This window comes from Lepidochelys kempii, chromosome 17 (assembly GCF_965140265.1).
Source record: "Lepidochelys kempii isolate rLepKem1 chromosome 17, rLepKem1.hap2, whole genome shotgun sequence".
NCBI classification, from domain to species: domain Eukaryota; kingdom Metazoa; phylum Chordata; order Testudines; family Cheloniidae; genus Lepidochelys; species Lepidochelys kempii.
In genome coordinates this window covers 7058821-7078282 of record NC_133272.1, presented here as the reverse complement: position 1 = coordinate 7078282, position 19462 = coordinate 7058821, and the positions used below count along the sequence as shown (strand labels likewise).

Here is a 19462-nt window from a genome sequence, read left to right as displayed (position 1 = left end):
GATTTAATGTCTTGTTCATATTGTGCTAGCTTCTCAAATCATCACACAGGAGTTAACCTGAAAAGCTTTGTTAATCAAAGAACTCTGCTTTGCATTTATTGGTTCTTTTAACCTGCCCATGAAATATGGTTAGCTATCTGTAACTATTCATGGACTAAACATTCTGTCCTAAAAACTATGCCAATTGCCTCAGGCCAGAAGTTGTTATGCTTGTTATTGACAATAAGGAACATGAATTAACTGGTACTCTCACTAATTCAGTGGTGAATGACTTACTTTATATAGATTTAAAAATGGGTGACTGACCCATGATGTGGAGTTCTGCCATCTTCCACCTACTATGAATAGTTCATTGTTGGGACTGTGACATCAGAGATAAAAGAGCCAACCCCATCCCCTATTTCATAATTTATTTGCATACTACAATCCTATTGGTTTACAGGGGTCAATTGTTAGTCTTTTTCATTACAAACCAAGCCTCCAGTCCTGCAATCAACAGCAGGTTCCTGGACTTGAACCCAACTAGAGTCAGTGGGGCACTGCACAGATACAGCGGGCCTCCTCTAGGGTAAATCTACTCAGCAATTAAAAACTGTGGTTGGCCTGGGTCATCTGACTCAGGCTGCAGGGCTGTAATATTGCTGTGTAGATGTTCGGGTTTGTGCTGGAGCCTGAGTTCTGCAACCCCACAAAGCGGGAGGGTCTGAATTAGCTGACCTGGGCCAGCTGTGGCTATGCTGCCGGTCTTTTATTCCTGCATAGACGTACTCCTACGCTCTACCAGTTGCAGGATCAGGACCTAAACCTTTGCTCAACAAAGTGCAATTTAAATAATACCTTGCCCAGCCTGCTAGATGTAGTTTGCTTTTTTTACCAACAGACAATTCAACTTTATCATACCCATATACATCCCTATCCTGCACCCAGGCAGAGGTCGTTGTAGGATCTGGGCCTTAGGCTCCAAATCTCCCAACCATTAATACACGTGAGTCACTCTGAGTTTATGACTGAGGCCTTAGTTTGGTTGCCACCTAAAGTAACGCTTGAATCCTTTTTAATAAATATGTACTATTGGTTATCAGAAAATTGTACTATGAATTAGGGCTGTCAATTAAGCACAGTTAACGCACATGATTAACTCAAAAAATTAATCTTTGCTGGATTGGAGTCACAGTTTTTAATATATTCATTTATTCAATATAAAATTTTCCTTTTACAAAATAATTGTTTCTAATACCTTATTCATACCAGGGCCTTATCCAGGAATAACTGTTAATGTACATTCAGTGGCCCCAAACCTACAAACACTTGCACATGTGAATAGTCCTATTGTATTCAATGTGTAAAGTTACTCTTGTGCACAGGTGTTTGCAAGATCAAGACAAAGGTCAATAAACAGTTTGTTGATAATACTTTAAAATGTATTTTTAAAAATAAAGAGATCCAGAAATGTAAATAAGGTGTTTATTTTTTTTAAAAAAGTGTTAACATTTTCCATAAATTTCACTGGGTGATGATATCATTTGGTAAAAATAGACCTGGAAGGATTAGGTTTTTTTCCAGTAAATGTCAATTTCACTGTCAGGACATAAATCAACAACAACAAAAAATATTTCCATCAATAATAGTTGAAATTTACAGAAAAGCATAGTAAGAAAAATGCTGCTTAAAAACTTAGTTTGATTTAAGGATATTTACTTAGTAAGTTCTGTTATGTTGACAATTTGTGCATTAATAGCTATAAAGCTTTAACTTCTTGAATCTCAATGTCTACTGTCATTAAATGATTGTCTGACCTTCCCCAATGTCTGATCTCCATAATTTCCCGCAATTGTGAAAATTTAAATAGATAAAAATACAAAAAAAAAAAAAATGCTTAAAACCCATAATTTTGCACACCTGAAATTTAAATTGGTAAACATAGGGAAAATGCTTAAAAATAAACACTGATATTAGCTGTCAAAAAATTTTTTAAACTGAATCCTGCCAAGCCTAGATATAAATCATAAATTCACAGTATACTACAAACCAACGTGTTTGCACAGAAATAAATCTAAGACAAAATTTGTATTTTCCATTAAAACTATCACTTGAGCATGGATAACAAAATATAAATTTTACTTGTACACTTAAGATACAAAGTACTAGAACACAAGTAGTTTCAATAGTCACCAGCATTTTAATATTACATTTTTTGCATGCAATATATACATAATTAAACAGTTAGTAAACATATACAAGTGTAGCACAAATAAGGTAAATGTGGCATTGCTGTGGATTGTATCGATCATCATATTCACTATGCCAGTCATAACATTTGCTAGCAAGAAAAAAACTAACTGATTTTTATCAATAGCATTAATTATGCAAATACTTAGCCACTGTCTTTCTCTTTTGATAGATGTGGGCTCTGAATCGTGCTTTGTATTTGTATTAGGTGGTTGTGTAAAATTCCAACAGCAAGGCACTCGAGACCCATTTACTAGAAGTTTTGTAAACACCAAAATAAGATCAGTCACTAAAAAACAGATTAAAAATATCAGGCACTGAGCAACTATCCAGATGCAAAAAGGCAGATTAGCCATCCTGCGGGACACAGGCTCAACATAAACTTGAGACATAGGAAGAAATATAAAGAGTATGAAAACTGTCAGCAGAAAGAAACATATTACTTCAATCCAGTCCTTGACTAAAGTTCTCTTCTTTAACAAATATAACCCCACTTGCACACTAGCCATATAGATAGCCAGATAACCAAAAAGGGAGAACACTCCTTCTCTGTTAGCATTTAAAAATCCAACCCTTGTATCTTTGCCATCACTCCCATATAAAACAAACATCTTCAGATGGGTAGTGTCAAGAATAAGCTGATAAAATACAGCAAGGATCATAGAAACAATCCATGATTTGTTGGTTGGAAATAGAGTTAAAAGTAGTGATGCGGTCATTCTCACAGTTGCTAAAGTGAAAAAAAAATTCCAGTGCACTCCATACTCTGAAAAATGTTCATGATACTCTACAGCTTTAACACTGATCAGTCGTCCCAAGCCAAGAAAAACTAATGGCCAAACAGATAACAACTGTCTTGCTAGACAGGAGAATTTGGATTGCACCACACCTGTTTTTTGTCTAACTTCAGGACAAACAAGAGCATTACCAAAAATAAAAGCTCCCACTCCAAAATCCATAGCGCCTGTTCCATAGGTCTCAGTTTTAGCATACCGTCTGGGGTACTGTGGAAAATCCACTGCTAGAATGTTGATTGCAGTTAACATGTTGACATAAACACGAAACACTGTTATTGACGGAATGTAGTCTGGTTCTAAGCTAGTCTTCAGGAAATCATGTATGATTTGCTTCAGAGGAGTCCTGATACAATGATTTCGTCTGTTGTATATTTTATAAAATAATCCTGCACAGAAGGCCCCAATAGTTATTGGCAAAAGAGGGAGTACAGGGGACAAAATTGTACAGCTGAGCACAAAAGGAACTACTAGCACTGTAAAGTCGAGTAGTAGATGATACTTTCTTGAATGTAAAGGTCTTCCATTGTGCAGATTATACAAAATTAACAGCAAACCTCTGCAAGCTATACACAGTGGAGCTAGAGTTAAACCTACTGAAATTTCTAGAAAACTCGTTCCATTTAAGTTACTGATAAAGGCTTCTTTCAGCAGCTTTTGTGACATTCTTCTTCCTATGCAATTCAAAATGTAAACTAGGATTAATTTTTGTAGTGCAAGAATGTTTTGCAAGTTTGTGTTTAATTTACGCTCCGCTTCCTTTTACATATGGAAACATAAGACATATTAAATAAAAATGATTTTCATAAGTACCAACTTAATTTTAGTTACAGGTGAATTCTTTTTGCCTCCCAAAACATACGCTTCCCATAAGAAATGATGCAATGTCATAAGAAGTGTTTTGGCCATCTTGTTGGTTTTTAATGATTCTTAAAATATCTATTAAAAAAAATAAAAAATAAAAGCCTCCTTCCCCCCTCCCCTCCGCTCCCCACCCCACACAATAACAGGCCCACTTCTGCAAACATTTATGTATGTGCTTAACTTGGGGCTACTCACAGTAGTAAAGTTAAACACATATGTAAGTGTCTGCAGGATTTATGCCCAAGGTTTAGCATACAAATTTTGCTTTGTTATAGTGAGACATTTAGAAGCAGTATTTTTAAACATAGTTTTGTTACACCAAAGGATTTTTTCTGAAAGTTATTAATGTTAAAATATATATGTAACTAGTCTCATAGCATTGTTTTAGAGAATACATTTAGAGGTATTAAATATGCTGCAACAAAAAAGCTGTCATTATCTATTGGACAGCTGTTCGGCGGCATGTGCGGATTAAACTAGTGGCCTTCATGGAGAAGACTCCAACCCTGCAAGTTACTCCACCCAGGTGCAGTGATCTGCCAACACAAAACAGTCTGGAAGATTGTGGCCCGTGTCCACATCAGAAACATCATCACAATTTGCACCTTTGTTTACATTCTCAATGAAGAAACCAAATACAATAGAAACTGACTGAAGTATCCTCTTAAGGCCCCAGTTCTGCAAGCTGTTCCATATAGGCCTGTGTGGAGCAGCATTCAGAAGGACCTAGGTTACACTGGAGGCATATTGGTGGGAAAATTAGCATTGCTCCTGCCCATGCTTCACTTGTTTTATGGATACATACAGAACATTTCAGTGAAGCTAATCCCTCATTTTTCACAAGCACTAACAATAATTTTGCATATAATGTTAAATAATAAATTTGAAAGCTTACTTGTTGATGAAGCCAGGCAAGCAGAATGATTTCAACAGATATGCATCTGAAGAAGTGAGCTGTAGCTCACGAAAGCTTATGCTCTAATAAATTGGTTAGTCTCTAAGGTGCCACAAGTCCTCCTTTTCTTTTAACTCAAATTAGTAGATCAAACCCAGCAAAAGTTTACAAAAATGGATTTTAAAAAGGCATATCAAACATATTAGTTTACATTTCCATTAATACCATTTAAAAAAAAAAAGATTCAAGCAGCTTAATCAAACACAAATTCTGAGGGGCACTGATGTACATTGACAGCTGTCATGCTAAAATTCTTGGAGCCTTCACCTTTAGCAACCATCTGTTCTCTCTTTTCTTTACCTAGAAAATTTATCCAGCACAAACTTTGTTGTCAAATGCTCCTTAGAAGATGACGCCTCAGGATTATGAAATAGGAATAAATCATAGAATCCTAGAACTGGAAAGGACCTCGAGAGGTCATCTAGTCCAGTCCCCTGTACTCATGGCAGGACTAAGTATTAAATAATCAATTTCACCTTGTCTCCCTACCACTATAAATACTTTTGAAACTAGCTCTCTCTCCATCCACAGCATGTTGTAATAATTCACCACCCCTGCTCTCTTAGGCCTTAAACACGTTTAACTTTATTACTGTGTTTGCAGTGGTGGTGTAGCCGTGTTGGTCCCAGGATATTAGATATAAGATAATAGCTTTTATTGGACCGACTTCTGTTGGTGAAAGAAATAAGCTTTTGAGCCATACTCAGAGCTTGTTTTCAGATCTCAGAACCTACTCCAGACTTGAAGAAGAGCTCTGTGTAAGCTCACAAGCTTGTCTCTTTCACCAACAGAAGTTGGTCCAGTAAAAACAGTGGAAAGGTTGAGAGCCAGACTACTATATCCCTTTCAGGATTTGTCTTGTGTACCTGCAAGTTACACCTCACTTAAAACTACTTCCTTACAAAATCAGACATAAAAATACAAATGTCTCACGGCACACTATTACTGAAAAATTGCTTATGTTCTCATTTTTACCATATAATTTTAAATCAATTAGAATATAAATATTGTACTTACATTTCAGCTTATATTATATAGAGCAGTATAAACAAGTCATTGTCTGTATGACATTTTAGTTTGTCCTAGCTTCCCTAGTGCTTTTTATGTAGCCTGTTGTAAAACTAGAGAAATAGATAGATGAATTGATGTACCGCCCGGAGGACTTCTGCGTACCCCTGGTTGAGAACCACTGCAATAAAAGATATTAACTCACCCACCTTGTCTCTTTAATTTCGTGAGTAGTTCCTTTGAAATGAACTACTCATGGCAGTAAAGTTAAGAAAGTGTGTAAGTGTTTCCATGATTGGGGCCTTACTTAATCTCATAATTCTTTAATTTAAATTCACAGAAATAACAACAAAGAACACTGCAAATATATAGCATACCAAGATACAGCTAAATTCAACTGATCAATCACTTCATTTTCGTATTGGACTCCTGGCCCTCCTAGTTTGTCTGTATTTTGTCTATTTAGATTTTAAGGCATTAGGGCAAGCGTGCTCTCTTCTCTCTCTGTAAAGTACATAAATAGCACTAGATAAATAACGGGAATAAATTAACCAAAATATTGCATCATATAACATTAAGTCAATTAAATAAAATGAGTTCAAAGACGGTTTTAAGCAATGGTTCCATCTAGTAGTTTCCTTTCTTTACACTTTTGTGACATCCCACAAGAGATGATAGATACCAAGTAATTTTGGAAGAGCTCTGAGGCATTAGCCAGCATATGAAAAATAATAACGGTTTATTTTAATAATTTCTATAACTTCTGTGACTCTGACATTTATTATGCAGGAGATTCTCACCATGAGCGTTCTCTGTAAGGAAGGGAATTTGCTTGTTAAATGAAGTTCTTCTTCCCTCTCTCTCTCTTCTGCTTGCTTTTACTTCCGGTAGTAGCCTGCCCAAATCCACATCTAGAGAGGTAAATGAGGACTCTGTTTCCTCCAAACATTTTCACCATTAAGGGAACCAGTCTGCTTTACTTTATTGCCTGATTCAACACACAGTTGGCTAATAACCTCTTCTCTATTTAGTATAAAGCTGCCATCACGAAAAACAAATGGGGGGGGGGGAGGAGCCATGCCCTACTTTCTACTCATATAAAGGACAATACCTGATTATTTACCACTACATACAGTTTTTTGGATTAGGGAGTGTGCAGGTGTGGAATATATCTCTACTGTCCCTCTTAGGTGCAACCCAAATATTTACTTTTTCACTCTTTTCTTCCAGAAATCTCTTCCAATCCAATCTAGGGGTTTATTGAGCTACATAATGAGGATTTTCTGCTGTTTAATTATTTAAAGATTGTAAAATATTTTAAGATTCTTGGATGCAAGATACTCGGTAGAAATGCAAAGCATTGTTATTAAAAGACACATTTTTTCTCTCTTAAATGTCTCTATTTTTCTCTTTAAATGTCCCTTTTATACTTTCCAAATGTTGGCAAGGGAGGTAGAGAATATAAGAGTTGCCTAAATCCCCATACACTTGTAAATACAAAGAGATGCAATTCACTTGCTTTTTTAGGGTCAAATGTCACCCTCAGATATGTACCTTCAATTTCAATTGAAGTCAGCTTTCCTTAATGTCAATGGGAATTGCAGATGAGCATCCATAGGTGGAATTTGGCAGTTACTGTTTTGGTAAATTGATATACCGTTATAACAATGACCTCTAAAATAATGTTTTCACAAAATACTGGAACATTTCATTTTGGAGGAGACAACTAGGTAGAAAACTACTCTAGTACCTCCCCCGTCCTAATTTTTGTTCTGCACTGAGTTTTTTAACACTTTCCTTAATATCCTGCAAAACAGAAGAATGGGATATAGGCCTGATGCTCAAAAAACAGGATTGTTGTGCAGTTTAAAATGGGTGGAAACTCTTCTTCTGAGTCCTGATCCCCTATAGGGCCTATAATCTCGTGCTGTTTGAGACACCAGAAGTTCCCAGTCTTGCTGTTGGCTGCCCATGAACATTTTGTTCCCCCGGTCCATCCGCCCTCCCATCAGTGACCCCCCCAAAGCCACCCAGAGTAGGTGTTGTTGTCTTACATAAACAGACCATTTAAAACAACTTTTCCCCTGCCTCTGAGTGTTTATGGAATAAGATGGTTGAGGGTTTGATGCTGAAGTTATCAATTAGTTGTTTGAGCTTTGTTGTTGACATACAGAGGTTTCACGTGGTCTAGGCATTAGATTTTATGTGAAATATTGTTTTTTTTTAATTATTTTGAAGTGTGAGAGTTAAAGATAAGCACTTAAAATAAAAACACTTGTATTTTTAGTTCTGAGTGATAATTTACTGTCAATAGTTAGGGCCCTGATCCTACAAAGCCACATGCAACTTCATGCATGTGACAGTCCTATTGAAGAAAATGGCCTAAAGGTAAGCATGTACTTTAAGTCTTTGCAGGAGTGGGAAATGACATTTTAAATGTGGTATTTCTTGAAAATGAGACTACAGAAAAGGTTATAAAAATTATGTAGCACTTCTATCAAGGCACTTTGCAAATATTAATGAATTCAGACTCTCGAATGATCCTTCCCTGGGACAGAGATTGCCATTTTACAGACGGAGAAACTGAGGCACAGTTAAATGACACTGCAAAACAGAAAGCCCCACTGCCACGCCCCTGTGGTACCAAAACACCCACATGCCCTCTCCCTTAGCGTATGTATGTACATGACCGATGCAGGCACATACAAGTTTGGGAGGAGGAAGTGGGAGAAAATGTTGTTAGCATCTCTGCATTAGGGGCTGCTTTTAAAGATTCAGGACAACACCCCTGGATTTGCCATAAAGCCCCACCAGCCCCTACTCCAGAGATCGATGCCAGCAACGTTCCCAGCCCCTTCCTCCTGCTTCCAAAAAACCCACAGCAGGGAGGGCGAGGGCCGGAACCAGAGACACGTGTGTTCCTGGCGCCACGTGGTTCTAGCCGCGGTTGAATCAGTCCGGCCGGGAGAAGCGCTGGGCTCGGCAGGCAAGGCCAAGGCGGTCACGTTCTTCTTTCCAGGCTGTCTGCGGGCGGGGTGGCGCCCGGCCAGGGTGTGGGACCGGGCTCTTCTCCGGATTCAAACTGCAGCCTCCGCCCTTGCGCCTTCAACTCCTCCTTGCTTGGCCAGCCCGGCCCCGGCAGCAGCTTTCTCCTTCCCGGCTGCCCGCCTGCCTGGTTGCAGTCTCATGTGCGCGCCCTATGGAACGGGTGAGTCCCAAATTAGGGATATTTATTTTATTCCAGCTCTTCTCCCCCCATTTAACGTTTGCGGCGCTCTCCCACGTCCCGCGCTCTCCCCTGTTTAACGTCTGATCTGCTCCTTCTCCCCCGCCCCTTATCTCTAATGATGGGAGTGTTTGAGTCAAATTCTCTCCCCCAGCTGCACAAACTCGCCCTTATTCCCTGCACTTCTACACAGTCCTCTCCACTTTACGCATTCTGAGATCAGGAAGAGATTGGTGGTATAGCCATTCTGCTTTACGCTTTTCTGCTATAGACCTTTCTAGATGCGTAGAGTGTAAACTCTTTCTATTTCAGCCCAATCCACAGAATTAACCACTCACTGACTGCATTTAAAAACAGTTTTCAACTTCAGAAGGTCATTGGGGTGCCCTTGAAAGCCTAAAAATCATATTTAAAATCAGCAATAATGCCTTAAATTAAAAATAAGGCTAACTGTTTTACTATAAAGCATCCAGCATACATCTGTAGATTAGATAAATAGTTTGTTTTATGCACTACAGAACTATATCTTTAACTTTATATAGGCACTGTAGAAATGAAGTGAGCTGTAGCTCACAAAAGCTTATGCTCAAATAAATTGGTTAGTCTCTAAGGTGCCACAAGCACTCCTTTTCTTTTTACTGTAGAAATGGAGTTTCCTTCCTAAGTGTCTTTTGGTCGCAAATCTGGATTAGAGGGGGTTGTCTGCTTATTTTACATGTCCTTTTGCTTATGGGAAGGGTAACACTAAACTAAATGCTAGCAAAGCCTACTCTAGAATTCCTAGACCGCAAAGAGATAATTTCAGTCAAGGTTAAATTGTGTGTGTTTGAATAGAAACATAATCAGGGAAAACTTTAAATAAAACCCCTTTCAGAGATTAATTGAAGGCAGAAAACAAATAACTTTGAACACAATGCAGAAGATGGTGCAAACTCCCTCCCCTTTTTAAAAATCACTTTCTAATAGATGTCTCCAGTGTAGTCAGGAAAAGCTATTTTTTTTTGGTGTTGTGCTTGGATGGAAGTATAGTCTAATAGTTAAAATATGGGGTTGGGAGTCAGATCTGGATTCTATTTTTGGTTCTGTCACAGATTTGCTGTGTGACCTTGGGCAGTTAGTTTGATATCTGTAAACTGGAGTTGTTCTCTCCTGCCCTGTTTCAACAGCTTGTAAGATTTAAATCAGTAGTTTGTAAAGCACTTACATATTTTAAGATTGGAAGGAGGTAGAGAAGTGCAGAGTGGGGTATAACAGTTCCATGCATAACTGTTAATAACATGTGTTGCTCTCTGGATCTTTCAAATTAAGGATCACTGTACTATTAAACAAGTCTTATCTTTAAACACCACTTACATGAAACTAAAACCACGGCAGTTCACCCATCTAGGATGTGTGGTAGGACGGATACAGTTATTGAAGCCTAGACAATCAATCCTTTTTCATTGCTAGAATAAGAAAGCAAAAAATATGGCTTAACCTTCCTTCAATTGAAGTAAATAGGAACACTCCCTTTGATTTCAGGGGAAGCAGAATAAAGCCAGTAATGAGCAAGTATGTCTTGCTTTAACTTTCAAGAGTCGCACCCTATCCAGAAATGCTCTGACATCACTGATGCTATCAGACCCACTAACTTTTCCTATCTGATGTAACCGCAGGAATGAAGATAAACTTTATTTTCATTGTGAGGAATTTACACTATGCTTTACTCCTCTTAATCCAAGAGAAACCAAGTAGCTGATTTTGCAGTAAATAAATGTTCACACAACTCATTTTCCTAAAGAAGCTTTATTTAATTTTTTTTTTTCTTCCTTCAGTGAGTACAAAGAGAATTAGAGGAGATGCACCTAAATAAATGTACTCAGTTAGGTCATGAATCTACTTCCACTCAAGTAAAGGGCAAAGATCCTGTTATTTTCAGTGGAAGTAGAATTGAATTTGTTGACCCCGCATTCTTAAGCCAGCTCCACAAAGGCATTGAGGGGCCTAACTCCTACTTAAATCAATGGGAGCTAGGTGTCTAGATACCTTTGAGGATCTGGGCCAAAATGACTTATGCTTTAGAATTGGTTATGCATAATGCAATCAAGTTATTCACCTGGACTTCTGAGACTTAAACACATAATGAAAGTTGCACTGAAATACAGAATTTGTTAAAAATAGGACACTTTGGTCTGGTATCACAGCATTCTGCAACTTTAAGGACCTTGATTCTGAACCTGGCTGGGAATCCTAAGAGCTTAACAAGTTCATGTTCACTGGGAAGTTTGGGTGAAGGACAGGAGGGCACCTGCAACTTAGTTTAGTACAAAGGTGTCTTTGAGGGAAGCTCTTGTCTGGTGGTCTGGCTGGATGAAATGGATTAGAAGTGATCAAACAGTAGCTATAAGTCTACACTTCTGTAGAGAACACATGTTAAAATATTAGTGCAAACTGAATTGTAAGAATAGTTTGGGACAATGGAACAAGATGCCAGGACAGATAGTGGAATCTCCTTTGCTGGAAATAGTCAAGACTAGATTTGACACTGCTCTATTGGTGATGAATGATTTGATGATGATGGGCCAAACTGATCATTAGCGTATGTCAATGAACCTCTGAAATTACACTCGTGATGAATTTGGCCCAATTAAAGCAACAAAGGGGAGGGCAGGATTAATGGGCCACTTGGAATCTAAATGAGCCCAAAAGAAATAGCTCTATAAGTAAGGCTCCGTAAGTTTAAGTAGTTTAAATAAAAATGTATTTAACAGGCTAATTCTTTTGAAATCTAATTGAGGAGTGCATCTAAAGCCAAGTAGTTCTTGGTTCTGCATGTTTCCTAGTTAGGACACTTAAAACTCATTCAATTTGCTTCTTTCAACCCCATGGCTGAAAATATTTTATGCCCCCTCTTTGGTAGTAGAACTTGGTGGAGCACAGATGTTGGGAGTATTAATTTTTTTTTTTTTAATCCCTTTACAGATCAAGTTGCTTAAAAGTGGTTGGCTGAGGGCAAACCAAGTATTTTTATTGTTAGTGTAACAACATGTATAAACTAGCTAGCTCCATTGTTAACTAACTCCTTATTCTGGTGGGGCTGGCTTCTCTAGAGAAGAATATTACATCCGTACTAGAGTTCAGGCTTGAGTCTCTTCTCCAGGAAAACAGTGCAGAATTATGTGGTTTGCATTACTCTTTCTGAAATAACAAAGTTGATTTCTTTTAGGACCTCCACTTTGACTTGAACAAGGTCCACCAGTCTGAAGGCCTTCACGGTATCAACTCTCCTACGCAGGAGTCCTGTTTCTAGAGCTTTACAAATTCACCCATACACAGCATCAGACAACTGAATAATATGCCAAAACAGGTAAAAGCCCCAATATTGTCCGTCTTCACTAATTTAAACTTTTTGTCATAAAATAATGCTGGGCTGAGGTTCAGTTGATTTGTAATCCACAATCGGAGATTGTTAAAGTATGCTCTTCCTCTTTTTCCCCCTCCCTTGTTGCCCTGCAGCTGCTCCACAAATTTGTGAATAACCTCTGGGTAATATCAAGACACTAGATTTGATAAGTTTAAGGTTTTGATCTGTGTTACTAAAGATTGTTTTTTATATATGGCTGATAAAATGAGTAAGACTAGTGAGTACTGGCAATTCATTAATTTAGGTAGGCCTGCATTCAGGGATGTAGAACCACTAAAACTAGAAATTGCAGGATTACAATAGACTATCACTATTTTTTAATCATCGTTCTTCAAATTAAATTTTCAATGACATTGTTAAAATGTGCACTTTTTTTCTCCTACCTGGATTTTAAGAGTTGAGCCAATTCTTGCATATTTTTGATTTTAGCCATAAATATCAATAGATGAAAGTGAATGCAAGGAAGTTGGGCTAACTAATACAAGCCAGCAAAAAAGCCTCCTTTTCCAGGACTTATTACAGCCAGCTCTGCAATGGAGTTTGCAACCATTTATCTACCGTAAACATTAAACAGTAAACCGATGAGAGGGCCGGGGGAGAACAATGCATATTGTTCCACAGATAGGGGAATCAACAACAACAAAACTCGAGTATTATCTGAAGAGCAGTATTTGGCTTTGTGTAGTTCAGCATGTCCAGCTGTGAACTCATTGGGTCCCTTAATGCTCATACATAGTATGATAATGAAAACCATGTTCATGTCAACATCTGACCTACTCTCTCTCATTCAACTTTACTGGTAAGCACATTTTTATTCGTATGCTATAGAATTGTGCATGACTTTAAATCCAGTTATATCCAATCTGGAAAGAAATTGGAGATCCCCAAGTGCATATATTAATTTTGAGGAATTATTATTCTAGTTTGCATATTATTCTTGCAGAGCCATATGTGCAAGTGGTGTCTAGAGGATGTTGTTTGTCCATTTGAATGCTGCTGAGGTCAGTTAACAAATTGTATTTGCTAACTGTATGCAGCAGCTTTTTGGTATAAACAAAAAACAGCGTGTTAAGACGTGGTCAACTTGTAACGCTAATGATAGTTACATAATTTGGGGGGGGGGGGGGGGACGACAGAACGCTTGCAGGAAGGAATGCAAAAATCAGCATTTGCCCAAAAATAACAACCCAGCACCTGAAACCTGTGTGTACTGGCTATGCTTTTCATTATGTACGCTTAACAAACAAGTGACCTTCCAAACAGTGTTTTCAAGGACACTGGAGCCCAGAGGCTCCGATTAAAACCTTTAAATAAGTTATTTGTAGAGGGCCAGATTCTGGTTTCATGCAGACAAAATAGCATAACCTCTCCATTCACCTCTCCAAATGGGCACTATATATACACATTGCAAAACCATAGTTGTGGAGCACTGTTTGGCTCCAAAAAAGGCAAGCCTGGGGAACCTCCATTAGCCTTAGTACCTCTGACAACTAATATGATCTGTGCACCAGCCATTAAGGCTAATAGGCCATTTCCTTGAGTCAGATCTTGTGTTGAATATATGGTGTTTAGAGGAGTCAAAATCCCCTGGTCATGAACGACTGTGTAAGTGTATTTGTTCTTAAAGAATCACAAAGTTGCCAACATCAAGAACTATACATCTAGGGACACATTTATCCATGGTGTCATTCCTCTTGAGTCAGAATTACACCAGGGATGAATTAAGCCCATAAAAATTGTCATTAGTTCACGATCTCTCATGCATCAAATAAACACCTTCTAAAGCATGTCTAAAGACTGAAACACAACTTCCACGGTAGTGAGATATATAATAATTTTTTTTAATACTTCCTGGGCAGAGAGGTCAGACCAGTAGTAAAAATGTGCTGAATTATTTGTTTCTTGCTAAGACTGAGCTTAAATCAAATCTGTCTTATTTGGAAACTGGAAAGGGACTTTAAACTGCAGTTGAAGAGGTGAAAGTCCACCCTGGTGTTGAGTCTGTTACAGGTGTTATCTTTTATATGTGCTTTCCAGGTGAATGGCCCAAAGAGAGATCCTGCCATCCAGAATGAGCTTAATGACTCATTCGAAGAAGAGGTTAAAGCTTTTCTGAGTGATGAAGATAAATTGCATCTCTTAGATGACCTTACCAAAGTTAATCCTGTAACCACAACAACAGGTCAGTGTTTGTGGCCGTCTGGGGCATCTCCTGAAAGATTACTTCACTTCACATAACAAATAACTGTCAACATATACTGTGACAAGATGGATGAGGCAATCTCTTTTATTGGATCAACTTCAATATATTTAAAAGATATTCCCTCATCCACCTTGCCTCTTTAATATCTTGGGACCAACACAGCTACAACAATACTGCATACAAAATATATTGTGGTCAGCTATTCTGATCCCTGTAATACTAGCATGAAAATAGTACCTGCGGACATGATCCAGAGCCTGTTGAAATCAATGGAGAGATTTCTGGTGACTTGAGATCAGTCTTTAAACTTGGCTTGATCAATATTCTTTAGCATTGCTTTAAACCCACACCGGTCTTTCAGCAACATGGAACTAAGATTTAAACAAAAAACCTTTCACCTATGTCACTGGTTCAAATACACCTTGAATTGGTAGTGGTTGGCAGTTGTTACTGGATGGCTCTTACATGGCTATGCGAAAGGATTTTGTGCTCTGTCCAGTTTCAATTAACAGATTTCCTTATCTCAAGACACCATCACAAACAGTAGAGCCCTCTTACTGTAATAGTCTTTGCAGAGAAGCCAAGGATTGAAATCAGGCTTGGAAACTGCAGTCTTCACTTAACTTTAAAAATGGTCCTTTGTAGACTGAGATGAGGCATATTGATGGTACAATGTGGAGAATTCTCCAATGCTTTCTCCTTTTTCTGTGAATGAATAGATGATTCAATCTCCAGGGCTGTGTATGTGGAACCTATAATGAGAATGCATAAGAAATTAATTAGTCAAATTTGGTGTTCTTTAAATTTTTGTTTTTAAGACCAGAAATGAACCTATAAGATGAATATTTATTCATGGTAGACATGCTAGAAATTATCTTATTTGACTATTCTCAAACTCTGTAAAAATCAGATTTAAATCCATCTGTGAATAGGTAGAAAAGATAGTATTTCCTAAATATTTCTTATACAAATAGGACTGGGGAAAACAAAATACATTTGTTTCCAATAATTGCTAATAGAACGTATGTTTATTTCAGTACTGAAATGTCTGCAAGCAAGGTACACAGTAGATGTGTTTTATACATACGCTGGCTGCAGTCTTGTGGCTGTAAATCCATTTCAACCTATCTGTCACCTCTATTTGCCTGAGCTTATGAAAGAGTACCACACTGCACTTCGCCCTCAGGTAACGGTGATGACTGTTCCTCTTACAAAGCAAAAGAGATGAGAAGTCATCCAAATCTGAACTAATAAACCAGCTGTGTTAGAACCACTTCTAGCAAAACTATATGCTTTATTCAGCCAGGGCTCTTGTGCATTTTTGCCTTCTCCTCTCGCACTCTTCTATTTGCCAGGTTCATTCCTATAGTGTATAGTTAAGTGCGCTTCTCAAATTTTAGATTTAGAACCTAACATAGAGCTCTATGTAGAAGAAAAGATGTGATTGATATTTCTGTGCTCAAATTCTTCAATCAACTAGAAGAAGAGACAGTATGTTCTAGTGACCTGAGCGTGAAGCTTAGTCAGAAACTCCTGAGGTCTAATCCTTGTTGTGTGGCCTTAGGTTACATAGTTTATCCTTCTGCTTCTGTTTCCTGGGCCCAAATTCTTCTGTTCAGTTCTATTTCCCTACCTCACTGGGCGAGTGAGGATTAAGTAATAGACTCTGCTTTGTGTTAAACATAACTGTCTTCCTTTTCAAACTATATATATATACACATACATTCACACTCTTTATTGTTAGGAGTTGAAACCTCATATCTTTGCTGTGGCTGAACAGACCTACAGAAATGTTGAAAGCCAGATTGAACCGATAAACCAGTCTATAATTGTTAGTGGTGAAAGTGGTGCTGGAAAGGTAAGCATAGGATGTTTTTTTGTTTTTGTTTGTTTGTTTGTTTTGCCTCCCCTTTTTAATCAGGCCACTGTTCTGACATTGTTAGCATGTTCTGAGACTTTAATGTGGTACAAAGCATTTCAGCTAGCTCTCTAATTTGAAGAAGGAAGAGAGAAACACAATGCAATTGGTACAAAATACAGCAGCCAACTGTAAGCCATTATAGTATGGGGGAAGACAGATGGGAGGGGAATGCACTCTGGTTAAATTCAAATGTGCCATGCTCAGTAAAACTGCTCTCTGGACCCTATTTGTAGTTCTTAATAGAGTAAAATTCCTGTTGAGATCAAGGTAAGGATAGCTGAGTTTGGCCCTTTGTTAGGACTTGACACGTGGGGCTTACGCTAAATTGTATCAACACATCCACAAGATTTGAGGAGTTCAGCTTCTAACTCTGACCCTGATTCAACAGTCCATCCCTGCTCAGCAAAGCACTTAAGCAAAGCTGTATGTGAACTATAGCTGTCAATTCTGGCTATAGTTTCTGAATAGCTGTACCTTCATTTTTCTTACAAGAACCTAGTCCAGTAAGGCACGTAAGCTTGTTTCATGCATTTGAAAAAAAAATCACTTTCCTCAACATAATAACTAGGTGCACAATGTTGTTTTCTCATAGCCAAAGCTCTTGTCAGACTTGCATCTAATTAATAATGTGAGAGCAGACAAAGGCTTATTGTCAAGATTCTCTTTTTAGACTTGGACTTCCCGATGTCTTATGAAATTTTATGCTACTGTTGCTGCATCATCTACCTCTCCTAAAGGCAATGAAACAGTGGAGAGGATAGAGAAGAGAGTGCTGGACTCCAACCCTGTTATGGAAGCTTTCGGTAAAGCCCTTTTTTATGTCAATAGTAAGGAGAAACAAAACCATGACTACATTGTCAGTTTGTGCGTTTTTAATTTTTATTCAAACCTTCACTATTCCCCATTATTACTCTTTTAAAAAATCACCTCTGAAATACTCAAGCAGCATGCAAATCATCCTATATATTTGTGTGTCCCTAGAAGAAGACTAAAACAAGCTCTGGTTTTTTTGGTTCCCCATTATTGGAGAATAATTATGCTTTGTGTCCCCCCGCTCCTGGTGACTTCACAGGAAATGCATGTACTCTTCGGAATAACAACAGTAGCCGTTTTGGAAAATATATCCAGCTTCAATTAAACAGGTATTAATTATTATGTAAAATGCTCAAGCTGTGTGGTGGTTTTTTGTTGTGTTGTTGTTTTTTTGACATTCACAACTTTCTCTTCTTGCAAACGTGTGTCTCGAGTCTTCCACAGAACATGGAATGGAGTGTTTTTTGTAACATACCTTGGTATATTGGGATGAATTAATGTTTCCTGGATTTACCAAGTACGTTGTCAACACTGAAAGGACATCTATCTTGCAAAGATAGCTTTTCAGTCCAGAAGACTGTACCTATGGACTACTCTGCACTTGCATGGCTAATCTATTAAAGATACTATGATAGAGTTCTTAAATTAAGTAAAGACACCAGAAACTTAAAACAGCATTAAAAGATATGGGGCACCTTGCATGCTGTGTGACAACGGGCTGTCCATAAGACTTCTGTTTTTAAGGGCATATACTAACCTGTTTGTTGTTTCTCTAGATCACAACATCTGACTAGCGCTTCCATCCAAACATTTCTATTGGAGAAAACCAGAGTTGCTTATCAGGCCCCGCGTGAAAGAAACTTTCATATTTTTTATCAGGTTTGTACTCGATTAATTTATCTAGGTATTTCTAAAGTACATTAGTGATAGAACCATTAGATCTGGCAGAAGATCTGCTTGCAACTTCCTGTTTAGAACAGTTCAGTTTTTTACTCATGGTTTAATTCAGTTTTCTGGACCTTGTGTTATCATCCCATTAAGTATGTTCCCAGTTTGCTAATCATCACTCTGCCATTTATGTTTCGTACAATATTAGGATTCAGTAGTCTTCTTTTTTTGTTGCAAGATCACAAAAGGTGCCACAAAGGATGAAAGACTGGAATGGAACCTGCCTGAGGGTGCCAATTTCTTCTGGCTGCCAAATTCTGAAAGAACACTGGAAGGTAAGATTTAAAGTTGACAACTGAGACTGTTGTATGTAGAATATTAATGGCCCATAGGAGTATGGTCTTAAGGAAGAAAAATCACTCTATAGAGACTTAGGGCTCTGGTACATTGGATTTATGTTCCATTTTCACAAAGCCACCTGCCTGACTTTGACTCTGTTCAGATTTCACTTTACACTGTTAAGAATTTGTACTTGGCATTTCTCTGAGGCTAAGTTTACAAACCTCGTGTGATACCTGGCTGCTTCAACAACTTGCTGCCTAACCTCTGGGGCCCACAAAGGTTCAGTATTAAGTCACTCAGTGGCAGTAGTATAATTAATAGTATGACTTCTGCTCCTTTGGTTTGGCAAAGCAGATGGTCTTGTGCTTGCAGCTGGTACTTTCAAAGGGGTGCCCCACCACCTTAGGCTCTGAAAATTTCAGCTGACCTGTCTACACTGCTGTTTTGGAGGGATGAGAGTGGTGTTGGGTGGCTTGTTTATGTGTTTGTTTTTTTTAACAACACCCGTTTGGCTTTCCAGAGGACTGCTTTGAGGTGACCAGAGAGGCAATGTTTCACTTGGGCATTGACCGCTCCACACAGAACAATATTTTTAAGGTCAGATAAAAACACTCTGCAATATCTGTAAACTCATCTTTGAAACTAAGGATCTTGGTATGCATTTGGTTGTTTGGTGTGTGATCGGTCTTAGTACCAAATTCTGCAGTCCTTGCCTTACCAGGCAAATCTCCTACTGATTTCTTAGGCAAAGTTCCCATTAGTAAGGACTGCAGGGTTTGACTTGTTAGCAGCAAATCCTAAACCTGAGTGAGAATC

The 19462-nt window shown here is 38.2% G+C and overlaps 2 protein-coding genes and 1 long non-coding RNA gene across 11 annotated transcripts in view; 1 reads left to right on the top strand and 2 right to left on the bottom strand.

The window, feature by feature from the left end:
* Positions 1 to 19462, top strand: part of MYO19 (myosin XIX) — a 44221-nt gene that overhangs the window by 3382 nt on the left and 21377 nt on the right. For 2 of the 7 annotated variants that reach the window (XM_073315397.1, XM_073315396.1), the window contains exons 2-10: positions 12282 to 12422; positions 14517 to 14661; positions 15720 to 15868; positions 16427 to 16540; positions 17274 to 17406; positions 17676 to 17745; positions 18193 to 18295; positions 18543 to 18639; positions 19167 to 19243. In XM_073315397.1, the coding sequence (XP_073171498.1) occupies positions 12411 to 12422; positions 14517 to 14661; positions 15720 to 15868; positions 16427 to 16540; positions 17274 to 17406; positions 17676 to 17745; positions 18193 to 18295; positions 18543 to 18639; positions 19167 to 19243 (900 nt within the window). In that variant the 5' untranslated portion in view covers positions 12282 to 12410. Of the gene's footprint in view, positions 1 to 5504; positions 9059 to 12281; positions 12423 to 14516; positions 14662 to 15719; positions 15869 to 16426; positions 16541 to 17273; positions 17407 to 17675; positions 17746 to 18192; positions 18296 to 18542; positions 18640 to 19166; positions 19244 to 19462 lie in introns of those variants that run through there. The other 5 variants (XM_073315395.1, XM_073315400.1, XM_073315394.1 and 2 more) reach the window with 5 other exon arrangements.
* PIGW (phosphatidylinositol glycan anchor biosynthesis class W) lies at positions 989 to 7678 on the bottom strand. Of its 3 annotated transcripts, XM_073315410.1 has the most exons (3): positions 6651 to 7678; positions 6228 to 6354; positions 989 to 3697 (listed from the first exon to the last, which is right to left on the bottom strand). In XM_073315410.1, the coding sequence occupies exon 3, from the start codon at positions 3687 to 3689 to the stop codon at positions 2169 to 2171; it is 1521 nt and encodes a 506-aa protein (XP_073171511.1). In that variant the 5' UTR covers positions 3690 to 3697; positions 6228 to 6354; positions 6651 to 7678; the 3' UTR covers positions 989 to 2168. The 3 variants fall into 3 exon arrangements, with proteins under 3 accessions (XP_073171511.1, XP_073171510.1, XP_073171509.1); XM_073315409.1 differs by having other exon boundaries at positions 6228 to 7678; XM_073315408.1 differs by lacking the exon at positions 6228 to 6354 and having other exon boundaries at positions 991 to 3697; positions 6651 to 7677.
* On the bottom strand, positions 7747 to 19227 carry LOC140899610 (uncharacterized). Its single transcript, XR_012155389.1, has 4 exons — positions 18174 to 19227; positions 14920 to 15434; positions 10430 to 10521; positions 7747 to 9047 (listed from the first exon to the last, which is right to left on the bottom strand). It is a non-coding gene; the product is annotated as an uncharacterized lncRNA (long non-coding RNA).